Source organism: Amphiura filiformis, chromosome 5 (genome assembly GCF_039555335.1).
Source record: "Amphiura filiformis chromosome 5, Afil_fr2py, whole genome shotgun sequence".
NCBI lineage: Eukaryota > Metazoa > Echinodermata > Ophiuroidea > Amphilepidida > Amphiuridae > Amphiura > Amphiura filiformis.
This window is the reverse complement of record NC_092632.1, coordinates 7533886-7558511: the sequence shown is the minus strand read 5'-3', so window position 1 is coordinate 7558511 and position 24626 is coordinate 7533886. Positions and strand designations below refer to the sequence as shown.

The window sequence follows — 24626 nt, the reverse complement described above, 5'->3', positions numbered from 1 at the left end:
CTATAAATAGTCGGGAAATTCCACCTATGACATCAGGAAGTAAACAAAATCGCAGCGCAGGGTCGTGCAAATACATTGACATTGTAGCATTCGATGTGGAATTGAGCTGAGAGCTTGATCCTTCCAATCCAAATGAGAAGAATTTTGTGCCTTTTTACAACATTATCGTAAACCAGAAGCTTGACATTATTTTAAAATAAGGGTGAGTGCATTTACTGAAAACGATGTTTTACAGGAATTTATCGAAATGCTTGAAATAAGATGATTTCAAATCCACGCCGAAATCATTATTTTAAATATTATTTATCGCATGATCCGTCGCCATAATCATGCATACATGAATACATGAAAGCTTAAAGCTGACTTTATACTCCATTGCTGAGCGATAGCGATTGGTTTTTAGCAAATGAGGTAGAGTGATTTTTGTTGCGTAGGGAAGAGCACGCTGCCTCATTGGCTAAATAACAATCGCTCGTCGCTAAATCGATGGAGTATAAATTCAGTTATTTACCTGTGTGGCTGTTCATGCTGTTTGCTCGAGAAATTGAACTAAGTTAATTTTTTATTACTTCCGACGTGGTCCGAGCTGTGTGCCTAGCGTAGACGAGCGTGCACACAGAAGAAATAAACAATCACGCTGATTGGCTGATACTGTATTACTGATCAACGCACTTGACAACAAGCCGGCTGACCCATTGGTCTTCGGCGCGGCGCGTAGTAGGCGACCTTGTCACTTATACGCGATCGCAATTCACCAGCACGTACCCGGACCACGGAAGTAATAAAAAATAGACAAAATAATGCACGCTACGTTGTACCTCATTTGGCTAGAGTAAAGAGCAATCGCTTGTCGCTCATCAATCGAGTAAAAATTAAGTTATTACCTGTTGGCTCGAGAAATTAGACAAAATAATGCACTTGCACTGATGTTGGTGCATCTGTGCACACCCCTTGCCTTGAAACCTATTTCATACACAAGAAGAAACTTAAAAAAACATGTGATTTTTGCTGATTTTATTGAACAATGATCACTAAAAATGTTGGAAAATAGAACCAAATATAAATGCATCAACCTGCCCGAAAAATTACTCAAGCCTACGTGACGCGAACGAGTGCGTAAGCAATGCGCGTAGTACACAGATTGTGCATAATGTGCACTCTCACACAGAACACGCTGAACTTCAAAATTAAGGTCGGTGACTGGAGGTAGACTATGGAGTTGAGTTTCTCCTTTCTAGCAGCCAGATATACAGCCCATAACAATCATTGTATGTTCCCTGTACGAAGAATAAATAATGATGTAAATTTGTGGTAAGGTATTTTTTCTAAAAGTTTATATTGTCTCGAAAAATAATTTGAAAAAAATCAGAAAAGCAAGAAACATACCTTTTACCTGCATGTAATCAGCATCCTAAATGCCGCATGAATGAAAATATGAGTACATACAACATGTTATTAATTTCCTCAAATACATGTATGTTACATTTTTCAAAAAAGCTTGAACTTGTTGATTGCCACAGTTTTGGAAGCAGCTCATTTATGTCAAAAATGGCTATAGGCTGTAAAAGCACATTTTTGGAACTAAATCTTGCTCAACCTATGCTTCATGCACATGTGATAAATTCATAGACCACTTGACATCATTGTCAAGCCATTTGCTAAGGTGGCACAATCAGCATGCTCACTGTGACAGAGATACCCCGGGGGGGGGTCACTCCCATTGTGGCCTGTACACCATCCGCGATAATGAAAACACGTAAAAGGGTAGTTTTTGTGGGTAAGAACGATCACGCTGTAGCGTTTAGGGTGTCAAAAACATGAAATATTGGAAAAAAGGGTAGCAAAATTGCAATTGCTAATCTGTGAAATGAAATTTAGGGTATGAAATTTGATGCAAGGAATAAAATCCCTGTTTAGGGTATTGTTTTAGCCAAGGGTTAAATCCTTGTTTAGGGTGCTTTTCAAAAGTTGATTATCGCGGATGGTGTACAGGGCACAATGGGAGTGACCCCCGGGAGAGATACATTTGACATCACAACGGACTGTAACTCAACATTTGGTATACATGTAATAGGACACAATCCCAATATACTTATAGCCCAAGAAAGCGTTAACCCTTGTGTATACGCACACACCATCAAGCGTGTGCACAGGACCTTGTGCAAAATTATACATAAGCTTTTAAAATTTGTAAAAGGAAATCGGCAAAACATAAAAGAATGAATTGATTCACTTTTGCAAGATATTTTAATATCCTGGCATACATGTACTGCGTTTCTGCATGGTAATATGAATGTTGTACTACACATGTACAGCTTTGTGCTCTCTGGTGTGGCATCATGACATGGATGGATAGGTGAAGTTGACATGCATGCTGGGATATACAGCAACATTTCCAATTTTGAAATGAGATGTATAAAGAATTATAAATGCAATTATGATAATATAGTAGCGAACATGGGAAAATGATTCTGCAACATTTTTTAAAAGTGCAAAAATTAGTTGAAAGGTGCAGAAATTGCAGTTTGAAACTATTCTTGAGATACTTGCTATAGGATATTTCACCATACTTGGCAATCATTTTTGTTATAAATAGTATTGATGCAATGTTCATAGTAGCTTAGTGTGAGTCATATATCATGGACATCAATATCCATGGATTGTGTACACGTGTTCTGACTGTAGAGAATAAATGCAAATATTTAGGAATGACCTCACCTATTTTATTGAACCATACATAGCCCAAAGTGGAGTGTGTAAAATATTGTTAGTTTTAAAGAAAAAGATAATATTTGTTTAAAGATTGATTTCAATATCAAATTGAGCTTGTTGTGTTTATGTTGTTTTGTTATCTCAAGTGCAATGGAATGAAACAATTTGTTGTTGAAATGTCAGAAAGGACTTTCCCAAGATAACTTTTTAAATAGCTATAGTGTATCTGCAAAGTGTATGCACTATTTTGTGCAAAATGTGCAGTATTATGTGCAGAGTGCAGTTATGACAATAATTGTTCTCTTTTAAAAACAAGATTTATAATTATATAGCTGCCCCTTGTGCACAATATCAAATTGTGTTTCCACATTTTATGAGCTGAAATTCAATTTCAAACAAAAGTCATGGTTGGGGTGAAAACACACACACTGCACCTGTACAATATACATAAAGAGGAAATACATCCGATAAAATATACATGCATGGTTTATCAAACGTCAGGTTTCATTTCCATATTCTATTGTTATAAATAATACAATAGGATCCAGGGGCTCATACTAACGTAACAAATAAAAAAGAAATTCCAGTAAAACGATCTTTCTTCTAAACAAGTTTGTGAAAGAAATTTTTCCTAATGTATATGTGTTCAATTGTGTCAGCCGCTTGCTAATAATCAATGGCTCTGCATGTAATAATGTTGCCAAGTACCACACATTCACAAGTGCTCCTTATTAATTTCTCATGCTTTTTTGATGCAAATTAATTAGAGTTTGAACGCCCTTGCTGAAAAAATTGGGTTATTCCTGTTGAAATCCATACAACCCCAATGCAAGACTTACATGACCTTAAACTTAAGGGTTTCAAATGGGGTTACCAGAATGGGTGACTCCATTTGAAATCTATACCTCCTGTGCAGGAGATTAAGGTCCTGTCTTCCATAGAGGGAGTATGGATTTCAGCTGGAATAGCCTAATACCAGAGGCACATTATTCTTTTGTATGACTAGTGGATTGTCTGTGCAGTATTTTGTACTTTGCCAATTAAGTGATCCTAATTAAGCACAGAAGAAAAGCACATTCCATGTACAGGGACTGCGCTTTCTCATGAAATTGAAATTTTAAATGAATATCTACCCTATTATGAACATATATGTCTCATTATCTTCTTTTTAAACACAGAGCCAGCCCATTTCACACTATGGAATTTGGCAGCAAGTTTGTATACTTAAGTAAAGATGTTGAAGAAGAAGAGTTTGATGCAGAAGACTTGAGTGAGGGCATCAAACGTTCAACAGAAGCAGGAGGCAGTGATGATGGCAAGGTAATACTATTACACTGTTCATGAGGGAGATGGTGATCTTATCACCATGGGTCTACTCAGTCACACCAAGTTTTTAAATGCAAAAATATTCACCAAGCTCTACAACTGCAGGGAGTGGCGGGGCCCAAATGCAAAAACTTTCTTGGGGACTGTTTCCCCATACCTGGATCCTTTGCCAGTGGCGTGTGCATCAAGTGAAGGCGGCCATTTCGTTGTTGTTGCAAGTGGGGAGCCCAAGATTTGGGGGGGTATTTTCTGGAGGCCCACTACCACTGGTTATTGAATGAAGAAAAGGTATTATGGGGAATTACAGGCCTTGTCGTTTAGATTAAAGGCTAGAGTGGTTAATCACTTGCTAGCATGATTCTAGGCGAGTGGTTGAATTTTCACAAATATCACTTATAAATTTAGGAAACAATCAAGAATGGTATTTATGTTGAACTTGAAATGTGCGCGAAGCGCACTAAAATTTTTCACTTTCTGCGCTTCAGAATTGATTAAAAATACTGAAATGGCTGTTTCAATGGCTGATTTTGGGAGATTCACAGCGAGTGATATTTCTTTTAGTGTCTATGGCGAGTGGAAAGTCACTCACTAAAAATCAAGTTTGGGCGAGCAGTGGCGAGCGAGAGCGATCGCGCTCGCCTCAAAAGTACGGCAAGTACAAAAACACCATATCTGTTGAATAGCCAATGATAGCTTGCTTATACCAAACATGACTTTTATCAACACTTTTTTGATGATAGCTTTGTTGATTGATACTAGAGGTATACCCGTATGGCCGTATGCTACGGAGCCTTTTACCCTTCAAAACCCACACCGATCGCAACCAAATGTGATCCCCGCATTCGACCGAAAGTAGCTTAGGACACTCCCCATATTTTCCTTGATCTCTCGTATAAATTACAGCCCAATCGGACCAAGTTTAAAAATTGACCTTTGACCTTCGACCTCCGATTTCGACCGAAGGTAGCTTAGGTCACTCCCCGTATTTTGCTTGATCTCCCGTATGAATTGCAGCCCAATCGGACCAAGTTTAAAATTTGACCTTTGACCTCCGACCTCCGATTTCGACCGAAGGTAGCGTAGGACACTCCCCATATTTTCCTTGAGCACCCGGATGAATTACAGCCCAATCGGACCAAGTTTAAAAGTTGACCTTTGACCTTCGAGCTCCGATTTCGACCGAAGGTACCTTACGACACTCCCCATATTTTTCTGCACCCCCCGTGCAAATTTGGCGAGGCTCGGATCAAAACTGAGAGAGACTTTTACCCACATACACACATACATACACCCCTACACGCATACACGCAACATAAGGCAAATTATAGTAAGATGATTACATCAGTGTGTGGGTGGAGTACAGCATGTTTTAATTAGGTAATTATCATTACCGGTATATGTTGGGGTTAGATTACGTGTCATTAAAGCCATAATGTGTGATTTGCTCCACAGCGACGCCCTCATTTTGTCTTTGAATTTTTACTTTTTGCACAATTTTTTGAAATACCGATATGATACAAATTGTATGGCAAATTATTAAAATTTGATATTTTTGATATTTAACTGTCCTCTAAGTAAACTTTATAAATCTAACAGGCACCGGCGGGGCTCATAACATCATGGATTGATATAGAATGGCATACACACAGCAGGCGCAGCTCCTCTGCAAATTGCGATTTGCTTATTGCATGATCGACACATACTTTAGTGAATTTAGGCTAGCGTAAGTTGGGACTTTATCGACTCGTGCAGTAACAAAAACCGAATAATACTTAGGCCTACCTATTACAAGCTGATCAATGATCATAGCATACAATGGTTATTTTTCACACTTTACAGTGATTTTAGTCATCAAAACAAGTATTTTGTACATCTCTACTGATCTCATCTGACATTTGGAAACCTTTATATTCTTCTTTTCAGACATGTTTACTGGATGTCTTAGACACAGCTGGACAGGAGGAGTATTCTGCCATGAGAGATCAGGTATGAGCTAGATCACTACTTAAGGCGGGGGATGACCTGTCTAATTGTCCCTCATTTTTCTTCAAAACTGTGATTTTGGTATCAGAACAAAGCTCAAACAAAACATTTTTGTTTAGTTGGTGTGAACAAAAATGTGGTGAATTGTGGTAACCAGAACAGGAAGTATGTACTATTATTATACACGTTTTTTGCTTCTCATATCAAAACCGCTGGAGCAATACAGCTCAAAATTTGGAAACAGATATTGTTTTAACAATAGCCTCATAGAAAGCTGAACATGGAAAAATCGGACCACAACCTTTGAATTGTTTTGCCCTAATATCATTACATACATGTTTGTAAGTACTGCTGCCAATAGTGGTAAACGTTCATTTATTGTAAAAGCTCATATTGTGTAAACCTTGAAACTGTGCATCAATTCAAGACAAGCATCATTACCTCTAAATTATAATCATGTATTATTATATCGTTCATGTACTTGAAATGTATTTATTTTCTTTCCCTCTTATTATTGATGTTTTTGTATAAATTTGTAAATCATGTTATTTTATAGATATTCTGTAAACATTTGATAAATATCATTTCCCTTTATGCAATAAGGGCCTGCTTGGAAAGCTGTACTTACCACTGAAGTAGTTTAAATCCCTCAATAAAGATTCAAAAAACCAATGTCTGTTATGATTTGATCAAGCCAAATGAGTTTGCTGATGGTAAAATGATTTATGGTTAAAAGGTTCTCAACTTAATATTTTTAGTGTTATCAATATGTCCATCTAGGAGTAGTGATAAACTAGTAAAATGCCTTGAATGGTTTAGAAATGGTTTGGCAATCACTCAAGGAGCAAGTGACTGATATCAATTTATGTTAATGTGTTTGATTTCAGTACATGAGACAGGGGCAGGCATTCTTGATTGTATACTCTATTACAGACGCATCATCATTTGATGAAGCATTGGGAATCTACAAATTCACTCTGACCTTAAAAGATACAAAGAAAGTACCTGCAGTAAGTAGATTTGTTTAAATTTTATTCTTTTTAGTGACACCTCACTTTTTTACGGTGAGAGGAGGAGGGAGAAGGGCATGCGTGGAAATATGTGCAATCTGTGAAGCTCCGAGGGAGGAGGAAATGTTTGTATGTGGAGGGCAATTTGTCCATTTTGTATGTTTCCCCAAATAAAGAAATATATAACAAATTGTTGGAAAATTGTGCTACCCATGAGGGTTATTTGGCTTATCATCCTGGGAAACAAAGCCTGAGGAGGGAAAGTGGGAGAGATGGAAGAGAGAAAGATAATTGCAAGTGAGAAAAACAGGTACAGACAGAGAGAGAGAGCAGTGGCGAGCACAAAAGGGTGGGTGGGGCCACACAAATATGGCCTATTTTAGTAGTCTATAAAACTAAGACCTGTGGCTCCCAGTTTTGAACACCTGCACATGCCACGGATAGAGAGAGAATGAAGACTAAGTTACAGAAATTTAGGGAAGAGGAGAGGTGTGGAATGGAGGAAATGAGATTGTGAAGAAGGAAGCTGGAGTTGTGATTAAGGATATTACTTTGTTCTTGAGATGAAAGGTTTGATTCAAAATTGTCTTTTCCCTTGAGTGCATGGCTACCTGATGAAAAAAGTGATTTTCCTTTGCTAGACTTGAACCTGTGACCACTAATTATCTAAACCCAGAGATTATATTTTTCATGCTGATGATTGACATTTCAGATTTTGTGTGCCAACAAAAATGACCTGGAGGATCAGCGTGTTGTCGACAAAGCAACAGCCGAGGCAGAAGCTAAGAAACTTGGCCTAATTCACATGGAAACATCAGCTAAAACAGGGCATAATGTGACTGAAGCATTCCATTCCCTCGTCAGGGAAACAGACCGAACTGGTATAGATTACAAGGTAAGAATGCTGAGAGTGACCCCACAAACTCTCATCTTCTAGAGATTTTTGCAGCAGCGGGGACTTGAACATGCATTGGTGTTAACCACCTTAATCAATACTATGGAGCTATATGACCATCAAAGCTGCTTGGCCTGATTGACAGCCTCATCTCCCACTGTACTGAATCAAAATACAGAATTTTTGTATCAGGTGGAAGCTCATATTTTTCTCATAACAAAACATGGTTACCATGTGGTTACCACCCTGGAAGTCATGTAATGTTCTATTGGCCACTGTGATACACTCTTGTGATTCTTGAATCCAAATTGCTGGAGCATAAACTCAAAACTTGGAATAGGAATGTTTGGGTGACATTGGGTGATGGGCTTCAATGTGACACAATGTGTTATACATTCAAACCACAATCTGGTTACGCACATTTAATAGTCACTGATGAATATTATAGTGTGAAATATACCTATTCTTAATAAAAATATTAAATTGCATAATAGAATTTAGAATTTCATGGGAAATGTTGATCACTAGTGATTACTGGTTATGCATGGAATATGGTAAGATTCACCTTGGTTGACATACATTTAACCAATTACACACCCAGATTACAGACTGCGATTCCAAAGTATCAAGTCATGCAGTACAGGGATGATCATTGAAAAATGTGCCATGCATTCAATCTTAATTGCCTTGAAAAAAAAAACACAAAAGAATTGTTTTAATGACTTCATATAAGTGACTGAACATGATTTCAATTTGCATGCTATTTTTATTATCTTATTAGGTTGTTGTATGTGGTTCTGGTGGTGTTGGTAAATCTGCTATCACTGTGCGCTTTGTGAGTGACATATTTGTCACCGATTATGACCCAACTATTGAAGACAGCTACAGGAAACAGATTGTTGTGGATGGTATTCCCAAGGATAAGATCAAGGTGGAAGAAGCAAAGCCAAAAGGTTAGCATGAATTACAAGCTGTTATATTGCACCTTAGTCAGAAATGGTGACTAAACATGGGTTTGGACTGTCCAGTAGAGGTTGTCAGCCTAAGCCCTACCCCTTCGGTCGCCATCTTGTGGGTATTAGTGCTGTCTTCTTCCTTTGTGATTAAAATCAAAACAATAATCATATAATGTGACATGCACATATCGCTTACACAATGCTCGTTATCATGATCTTCATGATAATTGTGTGATTTTGTTTTACTGGATGGAGCGTACCCGGTTCCCACAAGGTGGCGACTGAAGCTTGCATAATTAGGTTATAACATCATGCTGATGTCATATACTACTTATAGGAGCTAGTGGAGTGGGGTATAGGGGACAAGATTAATACTTCTTTTTCCCAATCAATAGAGTTGTTCAAAGAATCATGTGTTCAGTGCTACTTTGTTGATATGTTGCACACAAATATCATGTCAAACTGTCTGGTATCGATCCTAGCTTTGACAATTTATCAAAATAAAAGTTGATAGTATTATAACTATGTATGACAGTATAAATATGTATTTTTACACTCTTATTTTAGGCAAGTCTTCACCAAGTGGAGCAGCTCCTAAGAAGCATAAAGGTAGCCTGAGGGGACTGCTATCCAGGAAATCCAAAGAACCACCATTAAATATTCAGCAGCAGCAGCATGCACATACAGCACCGCCACTAGCCCCTCCACCACCTGCTGCAGGTGGCCCACCTGAGAAGACATCCAAGGCTGATGCCAATGTAGTACTACTGTCTCTTGGAACCCTGGCTAATGAACCTACTATCATGACAGCAGATCCACAACACTGCAGCCAGTGTAAAGCTACACTCTCTCATGTGTCTGTTCTACAGGGTGCAGAGGGAGCCGACACAAAGACATGGACTTGGTAAGAAGAGGGAGCACATCACCGAATAAAATAATTATCTTTTCTGTGTTAAAAAGGAGAGGATGCATTCAAATCTCTTCTTTATGCATAATTTGCAAATTTATTTTTTGCAGCCTAGGACATTTTTCACCTAACTCTCTACTCCTGGTGAGACCATGTATAGCATTGATATTCTTTTTGTGGTAAAAATATTGAAGCCACCAAAGGCACACTTACCACAAACAGCAAGCATGTCAAGCCCATTTATCTCATTCTTACTGCATTTAGATGATCTAGGTACTGAGCTTAGTGGGGAATCTTGTGTCAAATAGGCAGATAGATGGTTAGGTTTGAACACAATCGTGTGGTGCGATATGTCATTAGGATTTAGAGTCTAACTTCAACACTACACTCTTTTTTGCTCACCTGGAATGATTTTGCTAGCTTGAACTCGTATCTAAATTCAAATCATCTTCTAAATTTGATCGCAGTATAAATTAATATATTTAGTCATATTTTGTACTATACTTTCAGCGAGTTCTGCAGCAAGAAAAATGAAGAGCTTGATGTTGTTGAGGAAGAGGTGAGTAATTTCAAGCCTTAATTTTCCTTTTCAAATTGATTAGCTGAGTACATAAACAAACAACAATTACACAAAATAGAGAAATCTGAAATAGAGATGAGCAGGCATGCCTTTCTTACTCTCTGACTCAAATAAACCCCACTTCTACCAACAGTCCTGATCAGCAATTTCTGTTTTGCCCTGTTTGTAAAATTAATGTTAGAAACGTTTCCTGTCCTGGACTGTCATATAGCGGTATCCATTTTCAACCCCAATCCTGACAATTCCTACACCAAACCGTGACGATGAGCTGTAGTACTGGGCTCCATCAGTTGTTCACATACAACGATCCAAAAGGGCTGATGTAAGATTTTACAAAACAATGTGCATATTCTCCAAGTTTCTTCAGCCCTTTTGCCGCCAGATCATCAGACGGCCTGAAGATGCACCTTGGATAAGGTGTGATACTGTAGCCTCTCAAATAAATGTGAGTCCAGTTGATCAGTTTTATGTTTAATTCAATGTTTCTTCAGCGGTTATGAAATAAAGTAGACCCAAAATGAGTAGTGTCTGGCCCCTCCCCTTGGGTAGATCACCCATCCCTGATAATTCATTGAATTTTGTGAGCCCAGCCACGGCTTTGAGTTGAGTCGGTTCATTATTTGAAAAAATAGGTTTCCAGGATATACCGCACATCCCTAAATCTGAATATTGTAATATACCATGCTGGCAATTTGTCCACCACACACACAGATTCCCAAAGAGAACACCATCGATTACCTGTTAGCAGCAGCTCCAGAACCCACTGAAGATGAAAAGATGGAGGAAGAGAATGCTAAAGGTCTCAGGAAAACTGGTACTATTGTCTACTGTATTGATGTCAGTGGCTCCATGAGTTCCACCACAGAACTACCATCATTACAATGTAAGTATATAAGGATTGAACCTGCAACCCCTGGATATCTAGCCAGCACTCTAACCAATTAAGCTATACCAAGGAAGCTAGTGACATTGAAACATATTATACTGTATACCCAAAATTGCAAATCCTATTTCTCCTACTTCCCACTGACAACAAGCATGAAGGAGGTCCACTACAACTTGATTGTTTGCAGCCGGCACCGGCTGGAAATAACATTTTTACTGAACAAAAGTGTACCTATACACCAAATTAAAAACACTTCAAATTTATTAGAGATAGGGGAAGGGAAGGGTCATCTGTGAAATGAAACTAGTTAACGTATATAGGCTATTATAGGGCTTTTAGTTTGTTTTCTACTAAATTCATTATTATATGTTTTGACTTGACAGCTGAGTGGCTTGCCATGCAAGATAACAGCAGACGCAGAACAAATTATGTGTCACGACTCGACTGCATGAAGATGGCTGTTTTGAGGTCAGTTTGCTTTTCTCATCTGACTGTTTACATTTCTCTTGATTTCCTCAGCAAGGGTATTGTAACTTTTAAAATTTTTAATGTCAACTGCAGACGACTAGCTTCAAATTTACTTTAAATATTCAGAAATTTTTACAGTTGTACATTTTCATGACCATATTTGGTATCAGCATGAAAAATGCATTAAAAAGAGTACAAACAAGCCTAGTATTGGTTCAGTGGTTCTTATAGATAGATCTTGATATTTTGAGAAAATGTCTCAAAACTTGTGACTTTTTATGAAGCCTATGGCTAGCATGCAGAGCAATTAACATCACAGATATTATTTTTTACAGGCAACTGGAACGCTATGAAATAGAGCATCCCGACAAGCATGTGATCCTGATCACATTCAGCCAGGATGTCAACGTATTCGGGGACGGTAGCCAAGATGTGAGCCATGTTGCTGGAGATAAACTCAAAAATGTAGATGTTCTGTTGCAGACTGGCCAGACACTTGCCCAAGAGATGGCTATTCAAGCAGTCAGTCAGTCAGGAAGGTTAGTATTCGTAGAGAGAACTAGAGTATGCTAGAATGCCAATACAAGGTTGTCTTTCTCTGACCATCTAGCTGTGTGTATGTATTTGGGTTGGGGTGTGTGTGGATTTGTTTGTTTGTCAGCACCCAAATTTATCACTTGCTCATAGACCTTTTCAAATCAACATCCGAAATGTTCGGAAAACCAGGTCACATGCACCAGGTGTATACACATGGTAACAAAGTGTACACAAGTGTCCTTGTGTTTGCTTAAATTCACAAAGCACTCAACGGTGACATGCATTACGCAAAGTGCAAGTAGCGTAAATGCTGCGCACAGCTATGTGATGACCCAGAATATTATTATAAACTGGGTTATCATAAGTCAGCTATCTTCAGAAAACTTAGATTTGAAAAGATATATTGGCAAATAGCAATTGAGAATTGTAAATGCATGAAAGCAAGTTATTAAACAGCAATTACTTGCCCAAGCCTTAAGCACAAAATTGAACCTTGTCTGACTTAGAAGCACTCATTAAACAAATTTAAATAAACTTTGATGTTGGCAAATATATTTTTTGAATGTTGGGCAAGTTGAAATATGGGAAAGCAAGTTGTGATATTCAATGTGATCCATGCCAATGTGCAAGTTGCAGGAGCCCTGATGATGTTTGTGCTTCCAAGCTTGCCTCATGCATGCAGCTTGTGAAAAATCAGAATACAATTCAAGTCAGGCAACTAAATTTTAAAAGAAAGTTATGCTTTGTCCATTGGGCATCAAATGTACAAAAGATGCAAGTTCTGATACAATTGATCTTTAAATTCACCATATTATTACTCTGCAGAGCAGGCCTCGAAGTAAGAACAAAAATCCAAGGGTCCTCCGGACCCTTGCCTTTGAAATTCAAGGGTCCTCACCAATTTTCAAGGGTCCCACCCCGGACCCTTGCCATTGAAATTTCAAGAGAGAATTAGCTACGGCGATCCGGGTTGAAAACTAAAATTGAAAGTGTACCCAGGGAGCTGTACGTACTATGTGAATCAGATATTCCAGTAGGACATCAAAACTAGGATTTTCTGCTCTTTGTTTGGTTCAATTTTTAAGGGGTCACGCGGACCCGTACCGTATAAATTTGCGGGTCCGCGTCTACTTTCACGGGTATTTGACGCAAGGACGCGCCTTATTTCGAGCGCTGCTGCAGAGGCCACAAATATTTATTTTGCATTTTGTTATTTTGCAGTTGTCTGAAAGACAGAGTGCGAGATTTGAATGAGGGTGGGAGCACAGCTCTTGGACCAGCTCTTGCTGTTGCAGTTGGTATGTTAAAGAAGCAGCCTGGCTCAGAAGTGGTCTTATGCACCGATGGACAGCCTAACCAAGGTGTTGGATCATTGAATAGTTATGGCAATAGGGGAAATAATGGTGATTTCTACACTAGGGTAAGATTTGCTGCATTTCTGACCTATTCGCAATTCCTTATTAATGATATAAATGTTTCATTAGACACGCAATGACAGTATTAAAACAATTAAACTAGGAAGTACGACTCTTTTACAAAATATATCTTAACCAAAATAAAATTCTTCCACAAAATAGCCAAAGCTATTACATAATACCTCTCAATCAAATAAAACACTTACAAGTTTATAAGTTCCAGCTTGAGCTAGCAGATGATATGGTTACTCCCAATGCCCTAGAAGACTTGTGCTTCAGTGTTCATTGCACTATACTGAACAGTGTCCAGTAGACCATAGACGGTCCCCAAAATTTGATTAAATCCAGATATGATGCTTGTTATTACACATTAATAATATTGATATAACTGACTCATGAGTCTGGCAAAAAAAGCAATGTTATAAAACAAAGTTAATTACATAATTATACCTCTCAACCAAATATTTGATAAAATTTGAGACTTGTGCTCCAATGTCCATTGCACTCCATTTTCCATCAGTGCCCATTAGATCCACAGATTATTAAATACTCGAATTCAGCTGACGCCGGTACAGCGTTCACACCTGGCGATATTGCATGAAGTTTCTTTTGTGTACGCTCGCGTTATTTGCGCTACTTTTGAGTTTGCTCATGCGGTCTTATCGTCGATCCCCATGGGCAACATGCCAAGTTTCCACTGTATGATTAGATCACAGACATGTCCCAATTAACTTATTCCCTGATCTGATGATCATATTTTCTCGTCACAGATTGGTAATATTGCAAAAGAACAACAGACTACCATCTCTATCATTGGCATTGAAACCAATGATTCCGTATGTATGGAGACAGTCAGCATAGCGTGCTCCATCACCTCAGGTACAGTGGACATCCTCAACCCACATGAGTTGTCACGTCAGATCAGATTACTCGGCCAGAATCCAGTCATCGCCACCGAAGTCCAGGTCACCTTCATCTTACATCCAGCACTTGAGTTTGTTGACGAAGATGGGGTAAGCTACTTTGAAAAGCGCTAATTCTGTATAAAAGTTCAGCATTTTGCATTACATTAATTTTGCTAAGCTTACATAAAGATCTTGTAAGTGTATATAGAAACCTTGGAAATTAGAAATATGAAAGTGAAGCCAAAATATTTGAAATTCTCAAACCAAGAAAAATTAATTGTGCAAATATTATCTTTACTGTATTGGAAAACTGTAATTATATCCTTCAAATATAGAGGACTTTTCTTATGTTTTATAGTATGACTATGAAAATATGAATATTTTTTTAGTTTGACCTATCTGCAACATACTGTTCTTGAGTTATATAAGCAGAAAGGTCAAAATTAAAATGAAGTCAAAATAAGGAATAGTTTGCACTGTCTAGAATGCTTTTTTATTGCCAAAACCCAGCAATAAATGTCAACCCCCCATTGCAGCCTATAGGTTGACAACAAATCCGATTCAGAAGTCAAATTTGTAGTTTTCTGTGGTTTGTCCCTTTTCAAATCGGCCAAAATACTACCATTTCTATAACTTCTCGACATGGGGCCTCCAGCCAACAACAAAAATAAAGACTCTCCTCTACATGTTCATGTGTTCAGCTTCACATAAAATGCAATTTTCGCCAAGTATTTAACTTTTATTTTACCGAAATCGGCCGAGAAATTTGCTTGATTCGAGGTCAAAACAGAATGTAAACAACTGAATGAGCTCTGCTACAAGTCTTCAACTAGTCGCTCAGCTGCACGATCTATTGTGGGTTGAAAAGCGTAAGTGTAGCTGACTGTAGCGTCATGTAAAATAAGTACCCGGATGACCTATAGGGCCTATTGACCATGACCTATTTTATGTTTCCTAGGTAACAAAGCATCCTAGATCGTTCGAACTATTCCTTATTTGAGTTCATTTTACATGACGAACAAAATGGCATAATTTGGAAGATTCAGTGAGTTATTGATCCCAACAGATAGTAGCCACAGTCTGTGACCCAAGCTCACGGACCTAGAGAGGCACGTTGTGCAAGGCCCGCCGAAAGGTGGAACCAAAGCATGGACTTAATGAGCGCGTAGCGTGAGGCCAGCCCAAAGGGCTGGACTGAGCTTGAATTGCTGAAGCAACCTCTCTGGATGGGAAAGTGGTGTTAAACAGATAGGTGAAACATTTGAGTATAGGCTGGGTGGATATCTGGGTACTCATCTGGGTACTCATCTGGGTACTGACTTGTTAAAAGTTTTGTTGTTCAAGCATTCATGCATTTCGTTAATAAGCACAATTTTATTATCTCAGTGCACACACCTTATAGGCACCAGAACCAAATTTGTTTGATCTTTGCATCGACCATCGATGCTGCTTTGATGCTTGGTGTTATTGAACTAACAACTAATTTATCAGAATTAATGTTAAATTTACATCGGTCAATATCAATACAGGCAAAGTTTCATATATTGTCACAATTAACAATAGACAATATAGGCAGTAGAAGCCAATTAGTTTGATCTTTTGATCGACCATGGATGCTTGGTTGATGCTTATTATTTATGAAATCAATTAATTGACTATTGTTAATTGAATGAATGAGTGTTTGCTTCTTTTACTGAATTCTTCACTTTAAAGCTTGAGTCAGATTTTCTTGCCATCTCATGCTATGTAAACTCTTATGTATTTTGCAGGCAAATGGGAATACACTTCACCGGAATATTGGCAATGTTCTCAAGGATCAGGATCTGTCGTTCAGCTTCAGACCAAAAGATAAAAATGCAGACATCAAAAAACTGCCATTCCAGGTAAGATTACAGTAAAAAAATGACAAAAAAACCCATCCTGTTCTAAAGGTCTGACTGACCCAGATTTTGCGTTTGGGGGATAAACATTTTTTTACCTGTATGAAATTAAAAACAGCATGGGGGGGTGATGTGGATTCATTTTGAAAATAATTGAGATATTTGCAAAAATGTTTTCAAGCTCAAGGGAAAAAAATCCTGACTGACTGACGGACCCTACTTGTCAAGTCCACCCACCCATAGAACAGGGTGTTCTTTTGTTGCCATAAGGCCAAACAGATAAGTTTGTCTCTGGTCAACTGCGATGTTCTTAAAATCCATCAAAAAGTCCAAAAATATTTTATGAAAATCATTTAACAAAAAAAAAGCCACAAGAAGCATGCATACCGCATTGCATTTTCAACCTTCTGTGAGACCAGAGACAGACCTCCTTTTTTTTTTTCTTTATATTTTCTGTTAAAAGAGAATTCCGTATTCATATTTTCGGGACATATCTTGTTTTGTCCTATATATGCATTTGTTATTTGATTGGGTATTATTATGTTGAATATGTGTTGTTGAAACATTTACAACCCCAATGGAAGACATGACCTTAATCTCCCACACTGGGTGCAGATTTCAAACGTAGTCGCCCATTCAGGTAACTCCATTTGAAATTCACACTCCCTGTGTCGAAGGTCATATCTTCCATAGGGGGTGTACAGGTTTCAACTGGAAAGCATGTCATTGAAATTGAAATGCTTAAAACTGAAAAATACTTGTCTTGATTAAATTTGCCTCTTTTTTAAACAGGTTCAAATTAAATACACCAAGGCAGATGGCAGAAAACTGCTGAGAATTATCACACAAGAAAGAGAAACAACCACAAGCAGAGAAGAAATGGAAAAGGTAAAAGGAGACTACATCAAGCACAGCTGGTACCCCCTAAAAAGAAACAAGGAGATAAACTACAATAGCAAATACTCCTCCCACAGTGTGTGACGTTCAGTGTATATCATCCAGTCTTGTTCTAAATGATATTCGCTCGATGAATTAGTAGTAAGCAAATATTGTAAACGGATTCAGCTTCCAATTTTGTAGAGATATAACTGAAGAATCATGTAGCCAATACTTTTTTGGTTGGACTTGCTGTGGGTTTGATGCATGTTCATGTTGCTTAAAAAAAGTCTAGAATTGAATATGTTATGAAGTCTGCAAATATTATCAACAGTTGCTTCTCTGTAGGGTTTTATTTTCACAAATTTTGCGGACGTGAGGGCGCAATATAGTTTTTATATGAAGTTACTTTACACAAATTCTGTGAAATAAACTCGTACAGTTTCCAAAAATCATGAGTTTTGTACACCAAAATAGCATATGTGCAGTTTTATAGATCCATAGGAAAATGTTAAAATAGTTGGGTCCTACAATTATGATTGACTGACTAATGTATAGATGGATCAGTGGCATAGCGTGAGTCATCATATTTTATTTTCCCATAATTCACATGAAATAACACAAGTATAAATTTAAAAAAACAAAGGTAATATCAAACAAACGAATTATGGAGGGGATGACCAGAAGGCCAGTAAGGCCAGAGGAAGTCACCCCCCTTAACAAAGAAATGTTACCATCAAAAGAAGTAAAAACAAAACAAAGTATAACAAACAAACGAGAAACACAATGCTCAAGAATTAATCATATTTTGAGATCAAGTCACGTTTATATATCTTACGGAAATGTTTCAATGAATTTGCAGTTTTTATTGAGTTTGGCAATGAATTCCATAATATTGGACCAGCAGTACGAATGGCATGGTCAGTAAATGTTTTGTTGTTCTTCATTAGTTGAATTTATCTGCGTTTCTCGTTTGGTAATTATGAATATTGGGCGTAGTGTAAAGAAGCCATCAAATCGCCCGGTAATTCATTATTACTGTACTTGTACATAAATACCCCCAATTCAAGTGTGTAGGTGTCTGCAAGAGTTAAAATATTGTATTTGGCAAATAAGGGAGCAGTGTGGCTTCTATAATGACTATTTGCTATTGTCCTCACAGCCCATTTCTGTAATTTCATAATTTTATCCAAGTATGTTTTACACGTATCCCCCAAATCAATATTCGTAATTTAAATAAGGTAAAACAAGAGTACAATATAGAGAATACAGGATACGATCAGGTACATAAAATTTAAGTTTGTTCATAACTCCAATATTTAGCGAAATGGTTTTTGCTATACAGTTTATATGGTATTTCCACGTCAAACATTCATCAATAATCACACCCAGGAATTTTGTATTAGTAACCCGTACCAGAACTGTCTCATCTAAAATGATCTCAGGAGATACATCACACACAGTTGAGTTTATTTTTGATGTCATATGTGGTGTACCCAAAACCATGTAATTTGTTTTACTTGCATTTACCGATAGTTTGTTCGACTTGAACCAATTACTAATTTCTTTCAATTCATTATTATTGGGGGGCACCGACCATGATTGGGGGAAGCAACGGGTCTGATGGGGGGAACAAGCCATTTTTCAGTCATTTTCCTGTGGGATTTTCTAAATTTTCAGATTGATTGGGGGGGGGGGACGTGCCATTAACGCCACTGAGATGGATATTGATTGATAGATTGATAACTGGTTGATTGATTGAAATAACTAATTGTACTGATATTTATTTAATTCAGAATGTGAATGTAGCTGTTGCAGGAGCATCAGCTATGCAGAAGGCTGCCAAATTAGCTGAGAAAAAGGACTATAAAACAGCCAAGATACACTTGTAAGTATATGCTGTGTACTACATACACTGAAATATGCACCTACATTTTTGTTTGAATTTATTTTTAAATGAAGTTAAATTTTGGTGTTTGATAATTTGAGCCTTTTGGGGCTTTCAATGTTACAGTGTATAGTTTATTTTTTCATCTGCCACAAACATTTACAGATTTTTTTCCATTGCTTATTTACAGGTCCAATGTGAATCGCCTGTTTTCAAGAGGGGCATCTAACGTCTCTCAGGCTGAGTCTCACAGTAACTACAGATATGAGGCTGATGAAATGTTTCAAGATTTGGCCGTCTTAGAAGCACCAAAGGTAAGTGTTGCATTGTATACTTTGTCTCATCTGGATTTGAGAGTGACATATAATAGGTGCATATGTGTACATCCATCAAAAGGATGCACTTGTCGGCTGCTACATGTGTCTCTTTCTACATAATAGCTAGGAATAAATACCAGACCACAGAATTAAAACCAGAGAACCAGGACTCGACCGCCATCTTGACACAGGCATGGAGCAAAAATTGGGGGTATTCGGTTTCCCTCGGAATGCGCTCGAGGCGATTGTACGTGCCGGTATAGGGAGTCCCGGTTCTCCTTCTCTAATTCTGTGTACCAGACTCATCTCAAGTGCAGATCATTTCATCCCCAAGTCAAATGGCATGGTTTAGGAATGTTCCTCCATTTCAGATGAGTTCGGTATTTATTCGCTATTGTATAATAATGAGAGACACATGTAGCAACTGTACCGCACTGGCAGCATACATGAAAGGAAGAATTATGTAACCTTACACAGAATGTTATGACTAGTTCAATTCCCATTCATGTATGCTGCCAGTTCGAGGCTCTCCCGCACATAGTGCATAATGGCGGAACCATGCAAGTAGCGAATTGTTATGAACTCCCTTCATAAAACCTATCCCACAATAAAGGTCCGTTTATACTATGCCGCAATTGCTTTGCGGTGCGTTGTCGTACTGCAAACTACTGCATTGCGATATCACAATAAAGTTTAATACATTTTAACTTGGAAATGCGGTGAGTTGGGGCAAAAAGTAATCAATATGCACCCACCGCAATTTTGGCATAGTATGAACGGACCTTAAGCTTGTATCCTTTCAACATTTGTCACATAGCATCTCTCTGCTTAAATCATACATTTCTCTGCTTAAATCATACAAAAACAGGGGCCTGTTTCATGACAACGCTTGATTTAATAGGGGATTAGATGTTGTAAATCAATCGTGAAGCTTTGTGAAATTGGGCAGACATAGTATAAAACACAATATCTGTTTGGCAGTATCATTGTATGTACAGTCCAACCTCTTTTATCCGCCATGATGGGACCAAGCATTGTCCGGATAAGTGAAAAATCCGGATAAGTGAATTACATGTAATTCTGTATTGAAGATCCAAGGACTGAAATTGTGACAACAAAAGATTGGGCTAATATGGGATAATAGCACCTAAAGATGGCTTTAGAAATTAGAGTGCTTTGTGAAACATAGATATGTCATTCTAAGCATTCAGAGCATGGAATGAAGGTGTTAAATCATCAAAAACATGTTTTCCTGTGAGGATTTCACAGCGGATAACAGAGAGATCCATATAAAAAGAGGTCCGGATAAGAGAGGTTGGACTGTAGTTTCACATGCACATATTTTCATTATTAATTCATGCATGAATTAACATCTCTTTCATTTTCTCTGCTTGCTTATGTATATATGTAGCACACCATGCCACTAATCTCTGAACGTCAGTGCATGTCTTTGGTAGGTAGAATCTTATAATGGTTGACTAACTTGGGGGAAGTCATTGTAACCTTGTAATGTTTGTGAAGAGTACAGTATGTTGGCCTTTTATTTATTAGTGCTTTGTCATTATAGCTTCATTTAAATGCACGAGAGGGATTGCATTGTCCCAACCAGGTTTGCGGAACTAGTGTTGATTTTCATTGCTGTGTGCCATAGTGTGATTAGCAAACTGTTTTACCTTCATGTTTAACTAATGTAGCTTAAGTGGTCAATGTTTCTTTTGTTTAATTTTGGATAATTACTGTTTTTAAAAACTGTTCAACTGTATGAACAAATTTTAATCTTTCCCCAGAGTAGGCCAGTGCACATAAGCGTTGAAAAAAAACCAAAAAAAAACCCAGTGCATCTGGCCGGATGCACTGGGTTTTTTTTCAACGTTTATATGCACTGGCCTACTCTGGGGAAAGATTAAAATTTGTTCATCCTATTAACTATAATAATTGTCATGTTCAACTGTATCTTGCAATGATTGGTAACTTGAGGCTGAATGTAGCAAATGCCATTTAATTTATGAGTACAAATGTGGAATTATGGCAAATTTTATAATAATGCACTAGAATCATTTTCTATTCAGTCCAAAGTTTAGTTTTATGAACATGTAAGGGAAAATATGTAGGTATTTTTCTTCCATTGACTAATTAACAAAGTGAGAATTTTAAATGGTGATAAGCTGAAAATGTAATGTTAAGAGACAATGATTGTGATTTTCAAGTATCCATAACTTTGATATGGAATGCTGTATAACATTGATTTTGGTATCAAAATGTTCACTTATTCATATAAAGCTCTGTGAAAATATGTGACGTGTCATGTCAAAAGGAGACACTTTTGGGCAGGTTATCAATTTTGAGGTTTTTACATATCTTAAATATAGAGATATTTTGCTCCACAACACCGTTTTCACCAATGAAATCGGACATTCCTAAGCGAAGATATTGAGTTCTTAAGTTATGGTATTATAAAATTGGAAATTGAGATATCGGCCTTTAAAAATATTATTGACAGTGTTGAGAGTAGGAATTACCTTGAAAAATGTCTCAAAAAATACAAGATGCTAGTTATATTCCGGTCTGAAACTATCAGACAATATTTTTAACATTAACAACATCACAAATTCGCAACAAACCCAAATGGTGAAAAAAAATAACCCACGGGCAGATTTTAGCTATATCTACATTTACGATCCTGCCCAAAAGTGTCTCCTTTTGACATGACACGTCACATATATCGGTTAAATTGCTCTTTTCTTTATTCAGTCTCATTGACTCAAGTTGGCTCACCAATTCCTCCGAATGAGGGTGCAGGGCTTTTTTTGATTCAACATTTTTACATCATGGTTTGTTTTATTAATGAATTCCATTAATATGTACTAAAATAGTGTGTAATATTTCATTATTTACAGCCTCACAGGCATGACATGGTGATGTCAGCCAGAGGTCACTCATCTGATAAAGCCTATGCCAAGATGAAGAAAAAGGGACACGGTATCACATCAACAGCATTGTTAGACTCCAAATCCAAAGCCCAGTCTGTCAGCACATCTAGGACAGTCACTGATGAAGCTCTCAAGAAACAATACTATGGCATCAAACAGTCCAAAACACACTCCAAATAGACAAACAAACTTTTGCCATGTTTATGATATCATTGTATTTTTAATATTTAGTTTGTGGATGCCATTATGTTCACATTGGGGGCATATTTTCACAATACCTTGTAATGTAAGGACTGACTCTATTGGGCTATTCCATTTGAAAATCACACCCCCTTGAGAAAGATTTTGGAATTCCAACCAAATTAAAGCAGTTTCAATTATTCCAGATCCAGTCATTTTTATCCATAAAAAGTGGACAAAGTGTGCAAGATTTTAGAATGCGAAACAAAATAGCCAAATTTTAGGCCAAATTGTGCAAAATTCAACCAGATTTTTTTTCTATAAATTTCAATAGGAACTTAAAAATAAAACTAGAACTTTTACCTGAAGGTGCAATGGAATTGAGATGGCAGTGAAATCCTTCATGGTGGTGTGTGGATTATAAATGGAATAGCCCATTAGAAGATTACAGGGAGGGAAAGAATGGGGATCACAGGGAGGGGGATTAGTCATAAAAATAAACTGTTGAAATGGGGATCACAGGGAGGGGGATTAGTCATAAAATAAACTGTTGAAATGGGGATCACAGGGAGGGGGGATTAGTCATAAAATAAACTGTTGAAATGGGGATCACAGGGGGGGGATTAGTCATAAAAATAAACTGTTGAAATGGGGATCACAGGGAGGGGGATTAGTCATAAAAATAAACTGTTGAAATGGGGATCACAGGGAGGGGGGATTAGTCATAAAAATAAACTGTTGAAATGGGGATCACAGGGAGGGGGATTAGTCATAAAAATAAACTGTTGAAATGGGGATCACAGGGGGGGGATTAGTCATAAAATAAACTGTTGAAATGGGGATCACAGGGAGGGGGATTAGTCATAAAAATAAACTTGAAATGGGGATCATAGGGAGGGGGGATTAGTCATAAAAATAAACTGTTGAAATGGGGATCACAGGGAGGGGGGATTAGTCATAAAAATAAACTTGAAATGGGGATCATAGGGAGGGGGATTAGTCATAAAAATAAACTGTTGAAATGGGGATCACAGGGAGGGGGGATTAGTCATAAAAATAAACTGTTGAAATGGGGATCACAGGGAGGGGGATTAGTCATAAAAATAAACTTGAAATGGGGATCATAGGGAGGGGGATTAGTCATAAAAATAAACTGTTGAAATGGGGATCACAGGGAGGGGGATTAGTCATAAAATAAACTGTTGAAATGGGGATCACAGGGAGGGGGGATTAGTCATAAAAATAAACTGTTGAAATGGGGATCACAGGGAGGGGGGATTAGTCATAAAAATAATCTGTTGAAATGGGAATCACAGGGAGGGGGGATTAGTCATAAAAATAAACTGTTGAAATGGGGATCACAGGGAGGGGGGATTAGTCATAAAAATAAACTGTTGAAATGGGGATCACAGGGAGGGGGATTAGTCATAAAAATAAACTGTTGAAATGGGGATCACAGGGAGGGGGGATTAGTCATAAAAATAAACTGTTGAAATGGGGATCACAGGGAGGGGGGATTAGTCATAAAAATAAACTTGAAATGGGGATCACAGGGAGGGGGGATTAGTCATAAAAATAAACTGTTGAGATGGGGATCACAGGGAGGGGGATTAGTCATAAAAATAAACTGCTCACTTGCCAGTGAGCAAAGTTTTTACAATAATTGTGCAACTATTGAATTCTGTAAAAATACAGTAATGTATTATGGCTTTGACCCATGCATTACACTTTTTTACTCGCACTCATCTTACAATTCAAAATATTTCACCTATCTTAGATTGTAAACAGTGGATATGTTCAGAAAATCTGTATGGAGCACCCAGACACTGTTTCTCTTCGTGATATTGTAATCATAAACTGCATCTTTATATTAATTGTTTACAAAATTTGTTTATTTGTCAACATTTACATTCCATGTAGTATACATTCAAAGTATGTGTACATTTGATTTCAATATGCTCCTCTTGTAGATATG

At 37.6% G+C, this 24626-nt stretch overlaps 1 protein-coding gene across 2 annotated transcripts; it reads left to right on the top strand.

Annotated features, from left to right (window-relative positions):
* Window positions 1-71: 71 nt before the first annotated feature.
* Window positions 72-23175, top strand: LOC140152552 (circularly permutated Ras protein 1-like). Of its 2 annotated transcripts, XM_072174938.1 has the most exons (19): window positions 72-202; window positions 3891-4032; window positions 5962-6024; window positions 6909-7031; window positions 7744-7926; window positions 8708-8879; window positions 9450-9786; window positions 10300-10348; window positions 11081-11252; window positions 11639-11723; window positions 12059-12262; window positions 13482-13680; window positions 14446-14688; window positions 16350-16463; window positions 17253-17348; window positions 19133-19224; window positions 19415-19538; window positions 20953-20994; window positions 22439-23175. In XM_072174938.1, the coding sequence occupies exons 2-19, from the start codon at window positions 3910-3912 to the stop codon at window positions 22649-22651; spliced, it is 2634 nt and encodes an 877-aa protein (XP_072031039.1). In that variant the 5' UTR covers window positions 72-202; window positions 3891-3909; the 3' UTR covers window positions 22652-23175. The 2 variants fall into 2 exon arrangements, with proteins under 2 accessions (XP_072031039.1, XP_072031040.1); XM_072174939.1 differs by lacking the exon at window positions 20953-20994 and having other exon boundaries at window positions 22439-23174.
* Window positions 23176-24626: the final 1451 nt, after the last annotated feature.

Excerpts from the sequence above, each read along its gene's own strand:
- LOC140152552 (XM_072174938.1), top strand. The coding sequence starts at position 3,910 with ATGGAATTTGGCAGCAAGTTTGTATACTTAAGTAAAGATGTTGAAGAA. Across the intron at positions 4,033-5,961 it reads GAGGCAGTGATGATGGCAAG|ACATGTTTACTGGATGTCTT; the intron begins GTAATACTATTA and ends TCTTCTTTTCAG. Across the intron at positions 20,995-22,438 it reads AACGTCAGTGCATGTCTTTG|CCTCACAGGCATGACATGGT; the intron begins GTAGGTAGAATC and ends CATTATTTACAG.